Here is a 20,477-nt window from a genome sequence, read left to right as displayed (position 1 = left end):
GTCTGAAACCACCAGCTTACAGTACTTTGTTACTGCGGCCCCAGGACGCTAACACATGCTCCGTCGTACCTTGTGCCTATCGCTCAAGTCTGTGCATTCTGAAACCCAAAGGGCTTAGGTTTCAAGATCACAGGACTGCCTGGGGCGTCCCGGGACCCAAGCATGAGCAAGTCCACTCCGGGCATGGCTCACTGCAGAAATAAAAACTCCCACCAGCCTCCAGAGTGTTGGAGACATCCGAGAAACCCGGGGCCTTCACCTTGACAATGTACTTAACACCATCATAAATTAATTCCACATCCACGATGTTCAGCAGAGAAGCGGCAGGAAGGACCTGGCCCCTGAAAGAGAAGACAGACTCACGGTCGGCTGGGGGAATGAACGAGAACTCTGCAGCCGTCCTCTGGATTTGAACCAATCACTCAGCTCTTTGCCTTGCCTGAGCATCAACCCACCTGGCTGTACTAAAAAAGCTAAAACTGATGAAAAGGCAAGGAAACGGACATTCCTCAGAACTTAAGGAAACAGCACTTACTCAAGGATGAGAAATTTCCAGAGGGCTTCCCAGGAAGCAAAATTCATAATGCTTGTTCTTGGAAAAACTCCCCATGTGGGAATCCTGCCGCCTGCTTATGAAAGAAACTGGGTGCACGCACTGAGATTCTATTACTGTTCAAAAGCATGATAGCCAAGCGCTAAAATCTATTCTCTTTTTAAATTTTTTTTTTTTTTGTAGTTTCATTTGCCTATCACAATGTTTCTCCACGAGGGGTGACTCCAGCCTCTACTCTAGGACATTTGGCAATGTCTAGAGATGTCTTTGATTGTCATGACTTCTGGCGTTGTGAGGGGGTGGGAGGACACTGGGGATAGAGGGCCAGGGATGCTGCTAACTTCCCACAGTGCACAGGACAGCCCTTGCAATAAAAAATGAATCCGCAGTAAAAACTGAATCAGCTCAGGGGCGCCTGGGCGGCTCAGTCAGTCGAGCATCTGACTTCAGCTCAGGTCATGATCTCACGGTTCATGAGTTTGAGCCCCGGATCGGGCTCTGTGCCAGCAGCTTGGAGCCTGGAGCCTGCTTCAGATTTTGCGTCTCCCTCACTCTCTGTCCCTCCGTGGCATGCACTCTGTCTCTCTCTCTCTCAAAAAATAAACAAACATTAAAAAAAAAAAAAAAAGAACTCAAAACATCAAGGGTGCTGAAGCTACGAAATCCTGGCCTATTCTAACAGTGAGCGACCTGGCCCCCTCCATTTCACTAGTCACCGTCTGATTCGGGGAAGGGACCGGAAAGAACATTTGTAGAGGTGACCTATACCCTGCTTTGCTTCTCAAATCCACCTTCTTTCTGAACTCAAGTATTATGACGTCGCTTGCACAAGTCAGCATGAATAAGCACCCCTCTGTCTGCTGCCTTGAGGATCCCATCCCCGGCGACTCTCCTCCAGGGCAGACTCGGTTCAGGCGAGGAATTTCAGAGGCAAGCAAGGAGGAGGGATTCCCTAACTGCCTGGGGGCTGGTCATCGCCTTCCTCACCACTAACGCGCATCCCACAGGGGGAAAAGAATTACCATCGTGCCCTACCTTTCCAGCGAGTGTAAGAAATCCGTCATGCAGGTTCTGAACATCACATCGGCCACGTTCAAGGCTCCACACACCACCCCAAGCATGATATCTGGCTTCTCAGCCTAGGAAAGACTCCACGCTTCAGTGTCGGTGGTGACCGAGCCCACGAGGAGCCGGGGGCTCCACGACCCCGAGGGGAGAAGCATGCAGCCCCCCCACCTGCACTTTCTCAGCGATGAGGTGATCCAACCACCCTGTGTCGATGTCATTGTTCTGGAAACGCTCGGTCTCCAGCAGGTTAATGAGATACTCCACGGTGGTCCTGAAGTCGCCCCGGATGGACAGCTCCTTCAAAGCCACCACCATGTTCCTTGAGGGGAAAGGCACATTGATTGTTTTCCAAATTAATATACCGGCCAACAGAGTTCCTGCGTGCTTCTCAGAGAGCCAGAATAGCACGGTTGAGAGAGGGGGGCCTGAGTCCAATGGCCCAGGTGTCAATCTCGGCTCCAGCATTTACTGGTCAGGCAATCTTGGGCAAGTGGCTTAACCGCTCTGGGCCTCAGTTTCCTCATCTGGAAAATGGGGAGATAACTCTGACTTCCAACGGGTGCTTAAGGATTAAAGTGAGACAATCCATAGAGAGCACACAGTCACCGATAAAAAAGGCCGGCTGCTACCAACAGGATTAATTACCGTGATGGTAATGATTATTAACCACGGCCAGTAGCTCTGCCTCTCTCCGGCCAGCCCTATTCAAATCCCCAGCACCCAGGGCAGCTGCTTTGCTGGGTATGCACGGGGTGGGCCTACGGACGGCCAACGCTCTCCCTCCACGGAGGGGGTGGCGGTCACCCATCCACCCGTGCTTGGTTGGTCACCACCTCCCATCTCCCAGAGGGGTGGCCTTCCCCCAAACAGGGCTCCAGTCCAAAGGGCTGACACCCCTACTCCCTATGAAATCACAGGGAGAGTGTTGGGCACCAGAGAAAGAGGTGGGATTAGAACAATTCTCGTCCCGGGAGGGAGCTTTGATATCTGACATTGGTGTCCCAGCGTGCATTCAGCAGGTGGAGCAAAGGGGCAAATCACAAGCCCAGTTCAGGGGGGAGAGAAAATACACAAGATGCACTAAGATCAAATGAGGGCGTCAATAGTCTACGGAAGGTCAGCTGTGGCACCGGAATCTGCATGTACGAGACGAGCTACTGGGCTCAAGGGTGACCCACTTGTTCCAATTTGCTCAGGACACGCCCAATTGTAGCAGTGAGAAATCCCAAATCCTAGGAAAGCCTCAGTCCTGGGGGAACTGGCACCCTTGATCCCCGCCTCCCCCGCCCCGCACCGGACTCTGGCGGCCATAAGAAATGCTGAAATTCTTCCCTCTGAATTCTGTTGAAATGGATACTGGTCATTCACAGCATGGGACACGCAAGCCACAGGCCGTTTGCATCGGCATGGGCTGGGATGGCTGGCCTTCCTCCTCCCCCTTCAATTTTACACCCAACGTGGGGCTCAAACTTAACAACATTGAGATCAAGAGTCACATGCCACGCCGACTGAGCCAGCCAGGCACCCTGATTTTAATGTCTTTGAGACAGAATGACTGCAATGTCTTCGGGACTTTTCACTCTCAAGGACAGTTATTCATCCACACAAGAAGGTTTAATCACAACGTGAGCTGGTTTTTACCTCTCTGCGCTCGGGGCAAGGCAGGAGAAATTATAAGATGTGGGTATTTCAGGATTCGGGAGCCCCTTTGTCAAGGGGCGTTTCTCCAGGACCTACTTAAAAGGTTTGTATCTAAAGAAGTCCCACACGCATCTTTGTTTTTGTTTTTTTTTTTTTTTAAAGCTATAGTACTTGGCACCTTTTATATGCGACCTGTAATGATCCCAAGACCAAAATGCCTTTGGTGAGCTCACTGGCCTTTACGGATCTCGGACACAGGAAGAGGCCAGACTTCGCTCTTGGATTTTAGCAAAGGGTATTTGACACAGGGTCTGCTCGGTGATTCGCCTCCTTTATCTCCTGGTGCCGCTGCATCTGAAGCCACAGGCTAACTTTTAGTTTCCCGAAGAAAGGAGGGAAAGGAGGAGGGAAGGAGGGAGATACTGACGAAATGGCCTCTTCCCGGTTCTCTCCCCAGGAGAAGCAGTGCCCGAACTGGGAATCCGCAAATTCATGTAAGCCACCAGTAGCAGCCACGCTGAAATAACCCCACACATTCTTGTTGCTGCGGAAATTCAGTTCCTGAACCGTTCCGGAGCTTGGCTTAAACCCCTGGAGCCCGGGCAGAAAAAGCAAAATGGAGAAAAAAAAAACAAAAAAAAAATCGTCACTCCGGCCAAATGTGCATCAGAATTAAATCCTAGGAAAACCCAAGAACACCCATCACAACCAAAAGCTTAGCGTCATCAACAGAACATTGATATCTCCCACTGCGGGTGTGGGTGTATCTACCCTTGGGCGTACCTACATCTGAAGGTCAGTGCACGCAGGTAATCTCTACTTTAAAAAAAACTATAAAAATAAATAACCCAGTTGGATGGGCTGGGGCGGGGGGGGGGGGGGGCGCGCGCAGAGGAGGTACAGATACGATATGGGTGAACGTTGCTCATGATGGAGTGGAATGAAAATACATTCTGATTTTATCAGCTTGACATTGTCAGTAATAAAAAGCTTTTGAACTCTGGATTATGAAAATTCCAGCTGATAAAGAAATCTAACGCTAACACACACCGAATACACTTATGGGGGGGGGGGGTAGGGGATGGCCCATCCCATCCCCCTGAAAATAATTTTGGTAAGGGGGGGAGGGGACATGGACCCTGGCTTGCTGTGATCAGGGCTTCTGACGCGCATAATGGAGGCATCCGTTTGGGCACAGGTACCTGGAGGTGAGAGCTGGAGAGTTTCAGGTGCCTGAGCTGTTTCCACACCTGGTTCTCCGCCCTCCCAGGCATCATCCCCCTGAAAACCTCCCATTTTCCTTAATCACCACCAGAGTCGGTCGTTTGCAGCCCAAGATGCCAAATGAATAGAGCTACCACACCTTACAATCCTTTCATTAAAAGGGGGGTGGGGGGACACAAACCTCTTACCCCAAGTTTCTTGAGTGTAATCATGGAACAGTCAGGCTGTGGTAAATTATGGAGATTATGTGACAATCAACCATGAGCAACTACGTCAAGTGGGACAGATGCCAGCTGGCTGATTTTTAAGGCGCACGGAAGAACAAGTCGCAAAGGAACTCCTCACGGGGGATCAGACTCCATTTATGTTGTAGCAGAGAGTACGTGGGGCCAGAAAACCAAGGCCCCGGGTTCTAAACCTGGCTGCTCATCCCCAAAATGGATGTGGCCTTTCGAGTCCAACAATGGGGCCCGGCCACGGCCTCAGCAGGTCCCAGGCACAAAACCCTACCTCAACCCGTTGCGCTGTAGTGCAGGGCAACAATGCCCGGTGGGGTAACCGTCATGTAAGTGACCAATGAGACGCATGAAGGGCTCACCCCCGATCAAACTGTGGGCCTCCCCACGCCTGTCTGTACCCTGGGAAGCCTGGGCGTCTCATCCAAGGCTAACGTCTGGGATGTGTCCCACACTGGGAGACTGGAGACGGCAGACGCGGGGTGGGGAACCTCCCAACTTGCCTCATCTGGGTTCTCGCTGGTGATTCTGGCCGCGATGACATGGCCTCGGGCGAGCGGAGGGTTAGAAGGAGTTTCAAATGAAATGGGTGTCACCCCCCATGGTGACTCTCCGTACAGAAGCCGGATATCCTTCAGCCGGTGCAACGGCACCCCCATGGCGATCTGAAAGGAAGAGATCCACGCCCGGTGAGCCTCAGCCCCACCGGAACCCCGGCACGCAAACACCGAGTGCACTGCCACGGAGGAAGAGGCGCAGGGAACGATTTCAGGGATACCGAGCACGTCCTGAGCGTGCAACACTGTGGCTGCGGTGGCGGGAGAAGCAAAGCAAGAAAAAGGCAAGAGGCTTGACTCCGCCCCCAGGGAACAAACAGCGTCCCCCGAGGAAAAGCAGCCACTTTCGTAAAGCCACCTCATGCCACCACAACACCCGTGCGTCAAATAAAAGTTACAGACTCCGGGTGCCATCCGTGCAAGGGGAGATACAACGGTGGCCGGCTGCAGACTTAAAGGTTTTACTACTTTTAAAGTTTTTATTTATCCGTTTTGAGAGAGAGAGCAAGAGCCAGCAGGGGTGGGGGGAGGGTGACGGAGAGGGAGGGGACAGAGGATCCAAAGTGGGCTCTGTGCTGACAGCAGAGAGCCTGATCCAGGGCTGGAACTCATGAACCGTGAGATCACGCCCTGAGCCGAAGTCAGCCGCTTAACTGACTGAGCCACCCAGGGGCCCCAAGTTAAAGGTTTTAAAAGGACTCAGGGGAACCTGGGCCTGCAGAATGAGTATACGACACAAATTTAACCTCCTGGGTCTTTCTGATGAGATGCACTAAGAAGGGCCCAACGCCCGCCTAGGTAGTAAGCTGCCAAAACCCTTACGGGACTTTTCCACCAGGAAGAAGCCATCAGACAAATCCACACCGAGGGGCGTTCTGCCTGAACTCTTCTCAAACACCAACATGGAGAACAAAAAAGTATGTCTGAGGACAGAGGAGAGACTCAAAAGTTGTGGCGGTGAAACAGAATGTGAGGTCCGGGAATGGATCCTGGGTTTTTAAAACAAGCAAAAAAACAGCCATAAAAAGAGATTACTGGAACAGAGGGGAAACTCTTAATGGTATTAGATTGTATAAATTTGTTGTTAAGTAGGCTCCACGCCCAATGCGGGGCTTGAACTCACGACCCTGAGATCAAGAGTCGATGCTCTCCTGGCTGAGCCACTCAAGAGCCTCTAAATTTTATCAATTTTTTAATTTTATACTTCTTAATTTTAGATAGACGTGTGGTGACATCAGTGCTTTACCAAGCGTCATCATTTTATGGTGGTGTTGTGCCAGAATGATCTTTTTTTTAGAATGATCTTATTCTCGGGAGTTCCTTTGACTCGAGGATTTAGAGGCAAAGTGCCATGAAGGTTCAAGTCAAAACATCACTCAAAAACATAGGCTGCGGGGCGCCTGGGTGGGTCAATTGGTTGCTTAACCAACTTCAGCTCAGGTCATGATCTCACAGTTCGTGGGTTCGAGCCCCGCGTCGGGCTCTGCGCTGACAGCTCGGAGCCTGGAGCCTGCTTCGGATTTTGTCTCTCTCTCTCTCTCTCTCTCTCTCTCTCTCTCTCTCTCAAAGGTAAATAAAGCATTAAAAAAAAGTTAAGCTGAAAAAAAGTTAAACAGACACACAAATACAACACAAACCTGGCAGAGACTAACAATGGTGGACTGAGGGGTAGAGGGTGGGTGTTAATTGCACTATCCTTGCAACATTCCTGAAATTTTCCAAACTAAAAAAAACAAAACCCCACAAAATAGAAAAACAATAAAAATGCTGGTGGAGGGAGGAAGCAAGGAAAGAAAGGAAAGACACACATATTTTACAAATTTGAGTTCCCACTGGTGCAGGAGTTCCTAACTGTGGGTCACAAGTTCTCGACAGGGGGTGATACTGCCCCCCAAGGGGGCAAATATTTGCTCCTGGGGATGAAATAATCTTACTCTTTGTATGCGTAAGATGTGGATGTATCTACAGTAAAAACAAGTATATCTGTGATGTTAAAATTTCATAAGGGGAGGAATTAGGGGGAAAAGTATCTACAAAGGCTCCTGAAGGGAGCTGTAATGAAAAAAAAAAGGCTGAGGGGCACCTGGGCGGCTCAGTCAGTTAAGCGTCCGATTTTGGCTCAGATCATGATCTCGCGGTTTGTGAGTTCGAGCCCCACGATGGGCCCCACGCTCACGGTGCAGAGCCTGCTTGGGATTCTCTCTCTCTCCCTCTCCCTCTCCTTCTCTCTCTGGCCCTTTCGTGCTCTCTCTCTCAAAAATAAATAAACTTTTTTAAAAAGTTAAAAAAAAAAAAAAGGTTGAGACACACTCCTCTGGGAGGGACTATGAACGGGTACAGGGGGTCCGCAAATGCCCTGGAACTGTATAAAATAGTTTTTTCCCAGGGAGAAGTTCAACAGGCTTCTGCCCGTTTCTCAGAGAGGTCTATAGCCAGACAAAGGGGACGAGCCACTTCTCAGAAGCTTCTCAGCCTGTGTGGATCTCAGTGCTACTCCCGCAACAAACCAGTCACTCCCCTGGGACGGCCAGTCAAGACAGAGTCGGGAAGGGCTGATATGAGCCGGACAGGGCCCCCACCCCAGGCAGAAGAAACCCCAGGGCCTGGAGCCCATTTCCTCGCCTGTAGCTGGGCGGCCGGCAGGTTGACGTCGGCGATCATTTCCGTGCACGGGTGCTCCACCTGCAGGCGGGGATTCAGCTCCAGAAAGTGGAAGCTGCCATCCTGGCTGTAGAGGTATTCCACCGTCCCCGCGCTCACGTAGCCCACGGTCTTGGCCAGGCGGACGGCACACTGCACAGAAACGGACACCGAAGGGTTTCCGGCGGTTTTCGTGGACCGTCTGTCTCAACGGTGGCTTATAAGTTCCCCGCACCAAATGCCGAGGACCTGCTGTGCGGGAGCTCCTTTGGGACCTCAGGGATCACACTCCCTACGATGGCTTTCACCCCGCCGACCGTGTCTTCACGGGCACCCACCCCGCTCTGGCAACGCGAACTGTAGGGTGCTTTTGCTGGCTGGGTGGAGACGGCTCTCCTTGCGGCTGTGCGCCCCGCGCCACCACCACCCCCCCTCGCCCCCCAGCTCTGCAGAGCTCACCTGCTCCATGAACTCGAACACAGCCGGTGTGGCGATGGTGGCCGGTGCCTCCTCGATGATCTTCTGATGCCGCCGCTGGATGGAGCAGTCACGCCCGAACAGAGACACAGCGTTCCCGTACTGGTCGGCGAGGATCTGGACCTCCAGGTGCCGGGCGTGCTGGGCCAGCTTCATGAGAAAGATGGGGGAGCCCGGGATCTCACTCTGCACCTGGGGGGACAGCAGAGTGGCTCACTCTTCCCCGGGGGACCAGGGCTGGAGCGCGAAGTTCTCTGAGGATACGTCCACGATTGTGCTGATCTCTTAGCTTTGTTTTACCTCTCTCACAGACATGCCCTTCTCCTTGATGTTTTAAGTCCGATATTGTCAAAAGTCTATAATGGAACAAGGGCAATTTCCCCACAACCCCATCTCCTGAAGATAATGTGCTGTTAAGATCTGGGTGCGCGTTAGAGTTTAATGTGCTAAGAGTGACTGTGGTTAAGAGTTAACTGGTTAAGTCAATGTGCTGGTGAGAGCCGGGGGCACACTCAGGAATACACACGGCACACGGAATGTTCTTGGGATAAAAATAGGACCGAAACATGCTACCCTGCAACTTTCTTTTCCTCCTTCTTAAATAGTACTCTCTCTCACTTCATTCTTTTGATGGCTTAAAGCCAATCGTCCAGAAATTCTTAATGACAATATAAAAACCAGTGGTCCCATTTAACGACGCCTAGGAAAAGTTTTTAAGTTTCATTTTATTTTTTTATTTATTTTGAGAGCAAGATAGAGAGCAAGCAGGGGAGGGGTAGAGAGAGAGAGAGAGAGAGAGAGATCCCATGCAAGGCTCTGTGCTGCCAGGGCAGAGCTTGACACGAGGCTTGATCTCATGAACCCGGGAGATCGTGACCTGAAACCAAGAGTCAGATGTTTAACTGACTGAGCTGCCCAGGCACCCCTAAGAAATTTTTTTAAAAAGCAAGCTGCAGCTATATAGGGGATGACCCCACTTATAATACAAAAAATAATAAAACAGAACTGTATGACTGCCTATATAAAAGTAGATACAGGGGCACCTGGCTGGCTCAGTCGGTAGAGCACGTGACTCTTGGTCTCGGGTTTGTAAGTTCGAGCCCCACATTGGGTGTAGAGATTACTTTTAAAAATTAAAACATCTTTTAAAAATGTTTTTTCAAAAGCATATACTGTCAAAGTGCTGGAACCAACCCAACCGCTAACTAGTTACATCTGAGAAGGGGGAGGAGTTCAGAGGTGGTGATAAAAAGAGAATTTTCCACGGGGCGCCTGGGTGGCTCAGTCGGTTAAGCGTCTGACTTCAGCTCAGGTCACGATCTCGCGGTCCGTGAGTTCGAGCCCCGCGTCGGGCTCTGGGCTGATGGCTCGGAGCCTGGAGCCTGCTTCCGATTCTGTGTCTCCCTCTCTCTCTGCCCCTCCCCCGTTCATACTCTGTCTCTCTGTGTCTCAAAAATAAATAAACATTAAAAAAAAAATAAAAAAAGAGAATTTTCCTTTTTTATGTTTAATATACCCCAAAAGTGTTCGAATGTTTGTATAAGAACAGTTTCATATTGCACTCACGTAATCAAAAGAAAAACGCTTGGGGGAGGCTGGGCATGTGTGGGGACAGGGCGTATGCAGGAGCTCTACACTTCCCACTCAGTTTTGCTGTGAATTAAAAACCACTCTAAGAAGCAATGCCTATTTTAAAAAACTTTTTTCTTAATGTTTTCATTTAGTTTTGAGAGAGAGGCGGGGGGGTGGGGGTGGGGGTGGACAGAGAGCAGAGGACAGAGGATCCGAAGCAGGCCCTACATCGACAGCAGTAAGCCCAAGTGGGGCTCGAACTCACAAACCCTGAGATCATGACCTGAGCTGAAGTCGGACACCCAACCGACTGAGCCACCCAGGCGCCCCACGTCTATTTTAAAGAAAGGGGGGAAAAAGCTTTAGCACCTATATGACTCGTAAATGTAATAGAAGATCCAGGACTGGATCCTGAAACAGAAAGAAGAGATTAGTGGGGAATATTGGTGAGCTCTGAATCAAGTCTGGAGTTCACCTAATAGAAACATATCACTGTTGATCTCTTAGTTATAGCAAACGTGGCACGGCTGACGGAAGATAAAGGCGGGAAACCAGGTGAAGCGTAGATGGGAATTCTACTACCTTCACAACTTTCCTATAAATAGAACTTCTTCCCCCCAAAATACCCCAAAAACCTGTTCAGCCCAATGGAATCATGTGAGAGCAAAACCACTACGTTATAGAACATTCACACACTGCCCACAGGTGTTTATCTGGTAAACCTTTTTAGAAGGCAATTTATTGACCCGTTTTGGTAAACGTACGCGCCCTCTAAGTCCTTCTTGGCACGTCATCAAAATAACCATCAAGACTGGAACAACATGGGAAAAATGTCCATGATCTACAACTTGGAATTTTTTTTTAACGTAGAACAAAACACCGGGCAGAATGAATGCAACTCTTTCAAACACGCACGGGAACAAGTTCTGGAAGAAACCCTAGAAATACTAAAATAGTCGTGTTAAGAATGGAAAGGTTGAGGGGCCTGGGTGGCTCATTCGGTTCGGTGTCCAACTCTTGATCTCGGTTCAGGTCATGATCTCACAGTTTGTGGGACTGAGCCCCACGTCGGGCTCTGCGCTGACAGCGTGGAGCCTGCTTCGGATCCTCTCTCTCCCACTCTCTCCGCCCCTCCCTCTCTCACACACACAGTAAATAAATAAACATTTTTTAAAAAGAAATCTTCAAAAAACGTCTTTAAAAAGAATGGGAAGAGCATCAGCCTACCTTTTTTAAAACAATGCCAATGGGCAGCTGCAATAGGGCATAATGTTGGCAAAATGAAAACCCAGCTACAAATAAGCAGATACACAGTTCATTCCTACAACCAAAGTCAATCACCTAGAAACATTAAAAACACCAAGACTACCAAAACATACACAATGTCCCATCTTTCGAGAGACAACTATAGTCACAAGCCGATAGATACTCTGGCCCTGCTTCTCTGAAATCATTTAAAGTCACGAGGATTCACAGAATCGAACATCTAAGTTAATGGTGTGGGGATCAACACGAACCATGGACTTCCGTGACGTCGTAAAAACGTACACATTTGCTTCGGAAGACAGCAGAGCAATATTCCAGCTCCCGCACATGTCCTCTTGATTTCTGACACGGTAACGCAAATGAAAAGAATCTGGCGGCCAACAACGAAATGCACACAATTCCCAAACACTCAGCAAGAACAGCTCACTTGTCTGAAAAGGATTGGGAAGTCCTCAGCGCTCTCTGCTTTCCGGATTCCTTTCCCTCCACCGCCTTCAGAAGCTTTGATCATCAAGGGAAAACCAATTTTCTCTGCCACCTGGGGGCGAAGGACAAACAGACCTCTTTAGAAGGTAGACTGTTTCCAGGATGATGAGAAGCCTCCAGCACCTTGACCTCCCAGCCCCATGTTTACCTCTAGGCCCTCATCCACATCTTTCACACAACCCTGGTCGTAAATGTCTTCTGGGACACTGATTCTTTTCCCCTCCTGCAGATTATCTTCTGCCCATTCTATCATCAGACCTGGAGAGTCACAAAAAAAAAAAAAAAAAAAGAAAAGAAGAAGAAAAAAAAAAGCTGAATCCTCCTGAGGATGGCGGAGATACATAATACGGAAACCACGGGGCCTTTCCTCACCAAAGTCTCTCAAGACCTGGCCTCCGGACCAACAACATACAGACACAGTCCTTCAGCTTCGCACAGTGGCTTTTAATTTTCCTAAGGACTGACTTGACCTCGAAAGGGAAATCAAACTTAAGAAATTCATTCAGACTGCGTCTACCAAGAACAATCATATTAACCTGAACTGAAAAAAAAATTCCAATTCTACCCACGGATGACATTTATATGTGAATCGCTGTTTTCTAAGACCCTTTCCATCCCAAATTCACTGTCTTTGAGGAAAAAAATCAGATTGAATAGGAAACTCCTGAGCTTTTTTTTTTTCCTGTTCATTTTTAATTTATCCTAGATTTTTTTTTCCTGTTCATTTTTAATCCTAGAAATTCTATCCTAGGATTCCTTAGGAATTCATCCTAAGGAAATGATTAAAAACTACATCGAGATTTAGCTATAAAACTATCAAGATTCCATTACTTTTAGCTCTTAAAACAAAAAATTGGAACAAAATAAGCTGGAAACAACCTAAATATATAACTGTAGAGACCTGTTAATTATGGTAAGTACCTCTCTACGATAAAATCCAATGCAGATATTTTAAATGTTGTAAAGTGTACTTATTGACAAAGAAGGATTAGTGAGAAAAAAAATAAGTCACAGAGTAGTCAATACAAGATCTCTGGCTTTTTAAAGGATATGCCTAGGAAAAAAAGGCCGGAAAGGTAGGCTCTTTGGCTGTAACAGATGTTTGACATCGGGGCATAGGATTATGGATGATTTCTATTTCTTTTTTGTAATTCTAGATTTTCTAAGCTGTCTGCAATGAAACTGTACCATTGGTTTCATCATTTAAAATTTTTTAAATGATAAGGATAAAAAGAAAAAAGCATATTCCTATCACCCCTTCTGGGCAGATAGGGTGGCAGAGCTCCCCGCAGAGTGAGGCTCAGGTCACTTACCACTTCCACTCCAAGGCAGTGTTGGGACCTGCAGCGTCTGGGCCACAATGGTGGAGGCGATCTTATCTCCCAAGGCCCACATGGCCTCACTGGGAGGGCCTGAGGGATCAGGAACAAAGGGCGAGGCAGAATCGAGTTAGTCAATGGCCCCTTGCAGCCCCGTGCCAACCAAATGCACGAAGACAAGTACTCAGGTCCTAGCTCTCAAGGAATGTAACGACAAGTTGGGGAAGGAAAAAAATCTATCGGTCTGCTACTTCATCAGATGGGGATGAAGTATGCCATTTTTAGTACATGTGGAATGTAAACCTGATCTGAGTTACAACCTGAGGTATGTGGCATGTGCAAAATTCACTTGTCAGGAAGAAGCCAAAGAGTTAGACCAAAGGGCCAAGCTAGCACCTCAGAAAACTAGACCCTAGGTTAGCAAACTTCTCCTATAATGATCCAGATGGAAAATATTTGGAGCTTTGCAGGTCTGCCTGTCTCTGTCATGAATATTCAACTTTGCCAATGTTGGGCAAAAGCAGCCACAGGCAATAAATAAATGAATGAGAGGGCCGTGTTTCAATAAATCTTTATTTACAAAAGCAGGCAGTGATCTGGACTTGGCCTATGGGCTATAGTTTGCTGGGCTGGCTCATCAACCTCCAGAGGAGCTAAGGGATAATGAGGGTCCCACGTGACGGCCAACCAAAGACAATAGATAGCGAAAACATAAACAGGCCTGGGTCACTAAGCAGACCCGTGGAATATCAGGTGCTGATTTGCCCTGAGTTGCTTCATACAGTGTGTGTTGCAGGCCCAGAGATAAGCAGCAGCATGGGGATTTAGTGTGGATGGTCAATGATTCCCTCAAATCACGCAAAGATGGCCAACAGCATAACTGCACACACAGAGTTTACAAATATATATCCTATAACAAACAGATGCCATAGAGAGTATCGTTTTACCTAAAAAGCTATAGCGATGAGGGACTCTGGTCCTAAGATGCTAGGACATTACAGAGCCCTGAGAACAGCCCAAGAAAGGTGTGGACTTATCAGAAATGTGGCCTCCGAACCCAGTCAGAAATCTGAACATGGCTGGGATCTCAGTACCAGCAGGAGCATGAGCAGAGGGCTCTGCTCGCTCCAGCATCATTCCGCTGTGGTACCCGTGGTAATGCCTCCTATGTCCCTGGGCTGCCCAACCTCCCCTCCACCGGCCGGCCCTGCTTCCTAGTGACAATGAAAGGGTGAGGTGGGAATGTAAAGTGACCCCCACCTTGCAGGGCTACACTGGAAAGAGAACCTGACCCAACAGACCATCCCGCGAACGCCCCGATTCCCGCGTATCTGACGGAGACGTACTCTACCTAAGAAAGCAATCTCATGCTTGCACAGGAGCTCCGGAAGTTTGGGGTTTTCGGAAGCATGGCCCCAGCCAGCCCACACCGCCTGTAAACACAGAGAGGTGTGAATGCAGATCTTCGAGAATCCCCCTCCTGTCACGCATGGAAAGCTCTTCCCGGGGTCACATCAGCCCCGGATTTCAGGGTCCCGGACGATCTGGCTCCTCCCTCCCTTCTGAACCTGCAGGAGTGAGTTTTTGCTCCAAAGTTCAGAGCGTCATCCCCCTGTAAACAGACTGGGCACCCCATCTGACTTACCTGCACGGGGATCCTCTTGGCAATGTCCACAACCAGCTCCACGTTGGCATAGTTGTTGTTGTTGGGCCCTCCTGGGACAGGGACGTACTGATCTGCCATCTTGATATACTCTGCAATTAAATGAGAAAAGGAAAGAAAAACTGAGACGCTGAAGGTCACTGCAGGACTACGGACGGCCACCGAGAGGGTGACCAAGACTCTGTGGCAGCAAGGGACAAACGTGTGTGGGCACTTGAAGAAAACCGGACGTGACTTTCACTATGTGAAAATATATGTGCATCAGGACAAGGTCTGGAAGGCAATAAAGAAAGAAGGACACAAGCTTCTTGGGGACGGTTGGGATAAGAGGTGGCGTGTTCTATTAATTCCCTTTTTCAATGTTTATTTATTTATTGTGTGTGTGTGTGTGTGTGTGTGTGTGTGTGTGTGAGAGAGAGAGAGAGAGAGAGACAGAGAGAGAGAGAGTCAGTCCCAAGTAGGCTCGACGTCGTCAGCACAGAGCCCGACTCAGGGCCCCATCTCGCGAACCGTGACATCATGACCTGAGCAGAGATCAAGAGTCTGATGCTCAACGAACTGAGCCACCCAGGAGCCCCTATTAATGCCTATTTAAAGTTTACCTTAATACTGTTTTGCCATTAAGCAATACAATGTGTTTTTTCTACATTTTTGTTTGTTTATTTTTTGAGAGAGAGAGAGAGTGAGCAGAAGCAGGGGAGGGGCGGGGAGAGAGGGAGGGAGGGAGAGAGGATCCCAAGCAGGCTCTGCGCTGTTAGCACAGAGCCCAGCGTGGGGTGGGGCTTGAACTCGAGAACCGTGAGATCATAACCTGAGCCGAAACCGAGAGTTGGAATCCTAACTGACTGAGCCACCCAGATGCCCCAACAATACGATGTTTTTTTAACCACGGTAAAAAACAAAAAAACATAAAATAGGTCATCGAATTCATTTTTCCAGCGTCCAGTTCCAGAGGATTTAGCACATTCACATTGTTATGAAACAGATCTCCAGAACTTTTTCTATCTTGCAAATCTGAAACTCTGCCCATGAAACAACTGCTCCCCTTGTTCCCTCCCGCAGCCCCTGGCCACCACCATCTACCCTTGGTCTCTATGAATCTGACAACTCTAGGGACCTCATATATGTGGGATCCTATTTGTCTTTCTGTGACTGGTTCCTTGCACTTAGCATCATGTCTTCCGGTTCACCGACGCTGTACCACGTGACTGGATTTCCTTCCTTTTTAAGGCTGAATACAATGCGATGTTTTGATTTCAAAATAGTCATGCCCTTTATGCCAGAAACTCCACTTCTAGGAATATGTCCTAAAAAACCCTACTCATGAACGAAGCCAAAGGATGATGTAAGAGGATGTTTGCCAGGCAGTGTTTTGGACTGTGAAAAGCCAGACTCAAGCCAAAGGCCAGGGTTGGTACCCCTGACCCATGGGATTCTTGTGGATCCTGAGAAGCAACAGTGTGGAACTTCATGTGCAGGCTCGCAAAGAAACCCAAGAGTGGTGGATTCCTTCCAGCCTGCCTGCCTCCCATGTTTATGGAGCACACGAGCATTGGCCACGGGGGAGGACCCACAGATTACAAAGTAAGGAGTCAGACAAGCTCCCTCCCGTCCCTGGGTTTTACTCCACTATCTGAGAAGATAAATAAGAAAACAAACACAATAGCACCAGAACGGGGTCAACGCCAGGGCTCTCTGTAAAAGTCACACGGGAGAACACGACTCAAAGGCTAGGGCAGGGAGGGGTGGAGGCCTGTTGTGCCAGAAGCTTCGGGGGTGGGGAAGCGGGGGGGAGGGGGGAGCGTCATCAGCAAAAGATCCAGCATGTTCCAAGAGTTCTTGCACAGGAAAGAGCTCAGCCAGCCCAGCAACCGATGACGCCACTGTGGCTGGGACCCAGGGATGGAACGTGAGAGGCACTAGATGGGGCCAGGAGGCCAGCAGAGTCATGTTGTGAGGCACCTTAACTGGCCTGAGTGAGGACGTGGAATTTTAGTCTGAGTGTGATGGGAGCCCCCACAGAATAAGGCTGTGGATTCAGACAGCCTGGGGTTCCAATCCTGCCATGCCACATACTGGCTCTACGACCCTGGACGAACGACTTATGTCCCCGTGCCTCGCTGCCTTGTCTATAAAATAGGGCTGACAATCAAATCTGTCCTCTGAGTTAAAAGGAGGCTGCATCCTGAGGCACCTGGGTGGCTCAGTCGGTAAAGCGTCCGACTCTTGATCTCGGCTCAGGTCATGGTCTCATGGTTCATGAGTTCGACTCCCACATCAGGCTCCATGCTGACAACATGGAGCCTGCTTGAGATTCTCTCTCTCCCTCTTTCTCTGCTCCTCCCCTATTCATTCTCTCATCTCTCTCAAAATAAATAAATAAACATTAAAAAAGAGAGAGAGAGAGAAGAAGACTGCATCAGTGTGGGGTCAGGGCCCAGGGCCTCTGCTCCAGGTTCGGGGGGAGGGCAGGGGACAGCCCCGCAGCCTCAGAAGCTTCGAGGAGGAGCTGACAGGCCCTGAGGCTGGGTTTCTAAGAGGTCACTCTGGCTACTGTGTGGAAAAAAGTCTGTAGAGGGATGTGATGGTTCAGGGAAAAAAGCAAACTTGTCCAACAGTTATTTACAGAATGAGCTATGCTAACAGACATAGAGAAACAGTAAACAGAAAACTGAATGGTTGAAACACAATACATACATCTGCAAGAAAGAACCCGCCCCCCCGCCCCACCCCACCGGGTGAGAAAGACCACTCTGATGGAACACTGGGCACTTCTCAAAGATAGGATTTCTACTTTGAGTATTGACCGTTTGCATTTTTTCAAGTTTATTTATTTGAGAGAGAAAGAACGCGAGAGTGAGTGAGCGGGGCAGAAAGAGAAGGAGTGAGAGAATCCCAAGCAGGCTCCTCACCGTCAGCACAGAGCCAGGTGCAGGGCTCGATCTCACAAACCGTGAGATCGTGACCTGAGCCGAAGTCAAGAGTCGGACGCTTAACTGACTGAGCCAGCCAGTCGCCCCTGCGTTTTTAATTAAATGAAGAACAGGCAAATAATGCAAGCTCAGGAGAGGTACCCTGGGACTCTGGGGTCCAGGATGGACGTGGCCTAGGTAAAATGGAGGAGGAGAGGGCAGGTAAGGACAGGGGGTGGCGGGGGGGAAGGAGTCAAGGCCCGGGTAGTACCTGCATTGGCCTTCAGGTCCTCTGGGGTCACCATGACAACAAACCGGATGGCCCGCTCGTTGCGGAACATCTCATAGGCCCACCTGCGGATGGAGCGCATGCACTTCACGGCGGCGATGCCGTTGTTGGCGATGAGCACCTGGACCGGGAAAATGGGGAAGGGGCCAGAGCTGCACACCTACCTGTGCTGGGAGCTGCATGCTACCCCGGTGTCCATCTCACAGCTGCAGAGCCTCCTGAGGTACCTCTTTGAATCTCTAGAGCACACAGCCTGGCAGAGAGGTGCTCAAAATCTGCTGGCTGCATGAATAGATGATGGGGGGATGGATGGATGATTGGTCAGGTAGAGGACTGGATGGATGGACAGATGGATGGATGGATGGATGGATGGATGGATGGATGGATGGGTGAGTGGATGGATGGATGGACAGATGGATGGATGGGTGGATGGATGGATGGATGGATGGATAGATGGATGGATGGGTGGATGGATGGATGGATGGATGGATGGATGGATGGATGAGTGAATGGATGGATGCGTGGATGGATGAAGGAGTGGATGGATGGATGGATGGATGGATGAGTGGATGGGTAAGTGGGTGGGTGGATGGATGAGTGGATGGATAGATGGGTGGACAGGTGGATGGGTAAGTGGATGGATGGATGGATGGATGGATGGATAAGTGGATGGATGGACGGATGGATGGGTGGATGGGTGAGTGGATGGACAGATGGGTGGATGGGTGGATGAGTAAGTGGATAGATGGATGAGTGGATGGATGAAAGAGTGGATGGATGGATGGATGAGTAGATGGATGGATGGACAGATGGATGGATGAGTGGATGGGTGGATGGATGGATGGATGGATGGATGGATGGATGGATGGGTGGATGAGTGGATGGATGGATGGATAGATGAGTGGATGGATGGATGAGTGGATGGATAGATGGGTGGATGAGTGGATGGATGGATGGATGGATGGATGGATGGGTGGATGAGTGGATGGATGGATGGATAGATGAGTGGATGGATGGGTGAGTGGATGGATGGATGGATGGATGGATGGATGGATGGATAAGTGGATGGATAGATGAGTGGATGGATAGATGAGTGGATGGATGGATGAGTGGATGGATAGATGGGTGGATGGGTAGATGGGTAAGTGGATGGATGGATGGATGGATGGATGGATGAGTGGATGGATGGGTGGATGGGTGAGTGGGTGGATGGATGGATGGATGGATGGGTAAGTGGATGGATGGATGGATGAGTGGATGGATGGATGGACAAGATGGGCAGGATGGACAGGCTGGGATGAATGAATGATTTTTGATCCTCTACTGGCACCATCACGATCACTTAACATTTCTGAATGCTTATATGTACCAAGCTACAGTACCATATATTTCCCCAGCATTATTTCATTTCATCCTCACAACAGCCCTTGACAGTGGCTGTATTCTTATCTCTATTTGGGATTAAAGATATTAAAAAAGGAGTCGAGGCACTTGCCCAAAGTCATACAGCCAGTACGGAGCAGGCATGGGACTCATGAGCCCTGCACACTCTGACCTGTGCTCTGAACTGGCCCCCTTAGCTGCCTCTGCGTCCTGGAGGTTAAAGGCCCCAGACTTGGTAAGGAGGAAAGGCAGCAACGCCGGCCATCCTCAGCAACTGAAAGCAACAGCAAAGGTCCCAGTTTCCATTCCTAATGTGCCTGAACTTCCTGTGTGGCATTAGGCAGACCCCCACATAAGGATCTCAGGCTGGCCAGCCTCCTGGCTTGGTCTATAAGAAATAAAACCAAGGTCTAGTTTTCCTGTTAAAAAGAAATAGGCATATGGCCTCGAACCTCTGACTGACATAGCAAGAACACAATTTTAAGGCTCGGGAGGACAAGTCTCATTAGAGATGGGGAATGCAATGGCTGCCATTTTACAGAAAGGGAAACTGAGTCCAGGTGTCATATCCTTATGAGTGGCCACAGCAGATGGAGCCCAGCGCTCTGGGCTCTGGTTCAGTGCTCCCTCCTTTCAAAACTGCCCCCTGGAGAGCAATGACAGAATGGCAGGCCTTCGGTTCTCTCAGTCTTATCATCAAAGGGAGGCTTGGTCAAGAAGGAAGGGCTCTGGGTGAGCTAGGACAGCCCGTTTCCCTGGGCCCCATTTGTCCCAGCACATTCTGGGAGCTCCGTCAGGGGAGAAGGCCACTGTGGGCCGGCTGGCTGTTCTAGTCTCCACAGGTGCAGCTTTCCCACAAGGAGTCTAGGGGAAAGGGCAAGCCACGGTCAAGTCCAAAGTCACAAAGAGAGGCAGCTCCCGGCTGAGGCCTTCAGCAGCCACCCAGCCTCTCGGCTCCCCAGGGCTGCGTGCCAGCCACCATCAGTTGGGCCGGCTGCAACACAGTCCCCTTGGCAAGTGTGACAAAAGCGTAGCTTCTGGATCCCTGCCCAAGAGTTTCTAATTCTGAGGCTCCAGGGCAGAAGAGTCTGTTGGCTGCCAGGCTCAGGAGCCCATATGAGTCTCTAACGCTCAATGCTGCACTTAGGACGCTGGAGAGAGGACGTGGGGTCTGGACTCTGACGACCAGAG

General features: G+C 49.6%; 1 protein-coding gene across 11 annotated transcripts in view; it reads right to left on the bottom strand.

The window, feature by feature from the left end:
- Positions 1-20,477, bottom strand: part of ACACB (acetyl-CoA carboxylase beta) — a 122,081-nt gene that overhangs the window by 58,136 nt on the left and 43,468 nt on the right. For 10 of the 11 annotated variants that reach the window (XR_008291748.1, XR_008291747.1, XM_053206199.1 and 7 more), the window contains 13 exons: positions 17,886-18,024; positions 14,685-14,794; positions 14,391-14,472; positions 13,034-13,132; positions 11,869-11,978; positions 11,662-11,772; positions 8,379-8,588; positions 7,902-8,072; positions 5,226-5,387; positions 3,690-3,853; positions 1,790-1,940; positions 1,589-1,692; positions 260-341 (listed from right to left, as the gene is read on the bottom strand). Coding sequence is in view for 9 of the 11 variants with exons in the window: in XM_053206199.1 (XP_053062174.1) it covers positions 260-341; positions 1,589-1,692; positions 1,790-1,940; positions 3,690-3,853; positions 5,226-5,387; positions 7,902-8,072; positions 8,379-8,588; positions 11,662-11,772; positions 11,869-11,978; positions 13,034-13,132; positions 14,391-14,472; positions 14,685-14,794; positions 17,886-18,024 (1,695 nt within the window). In the remaining 2 variants the exon portion in view is untranslated. Of the gene's footprint in view, positions 1-259; positions 342-1,588; positions 1,693-1,789; positions 1,941-3,689; positions 3,854-5,225; positions 5,388-7,901; positions 8,073-8,378; positions 8,589-11,661; positions 11,773-11,868; positions 11,979-13,033; positions 13,133-14,390; positions 14,473-14,684; positions 14,795-17,885; positions 18,025-18,067; positions 18,186-20,477 lie in introns of all 11 variants that reach the window. The other variant, XM_053206201.1, reaches the window with a different exon arrangement.

This window comes from Acinonyx jubatus, chromosome D3 (assembly GCF_027475565.1).
Source record: "Acinonyx jubatus isolate Ajub_Pintada_27869175 chromosome D3, VMU_Ajub_asm_v1.0, whole genome shotgun sequence".
NCBI classification, from domain to species: Eukaryota; Metazoa; Chordata; class Mammalia; order Carnivora; family Felidae; genus Acinonyx; species Acinonyx jubatus.
The sequence above is the reverse complement of the archived record's forward strand: the minus strand, read 5'-3'. Positions and strand labels throughout refer to the sequence as shown.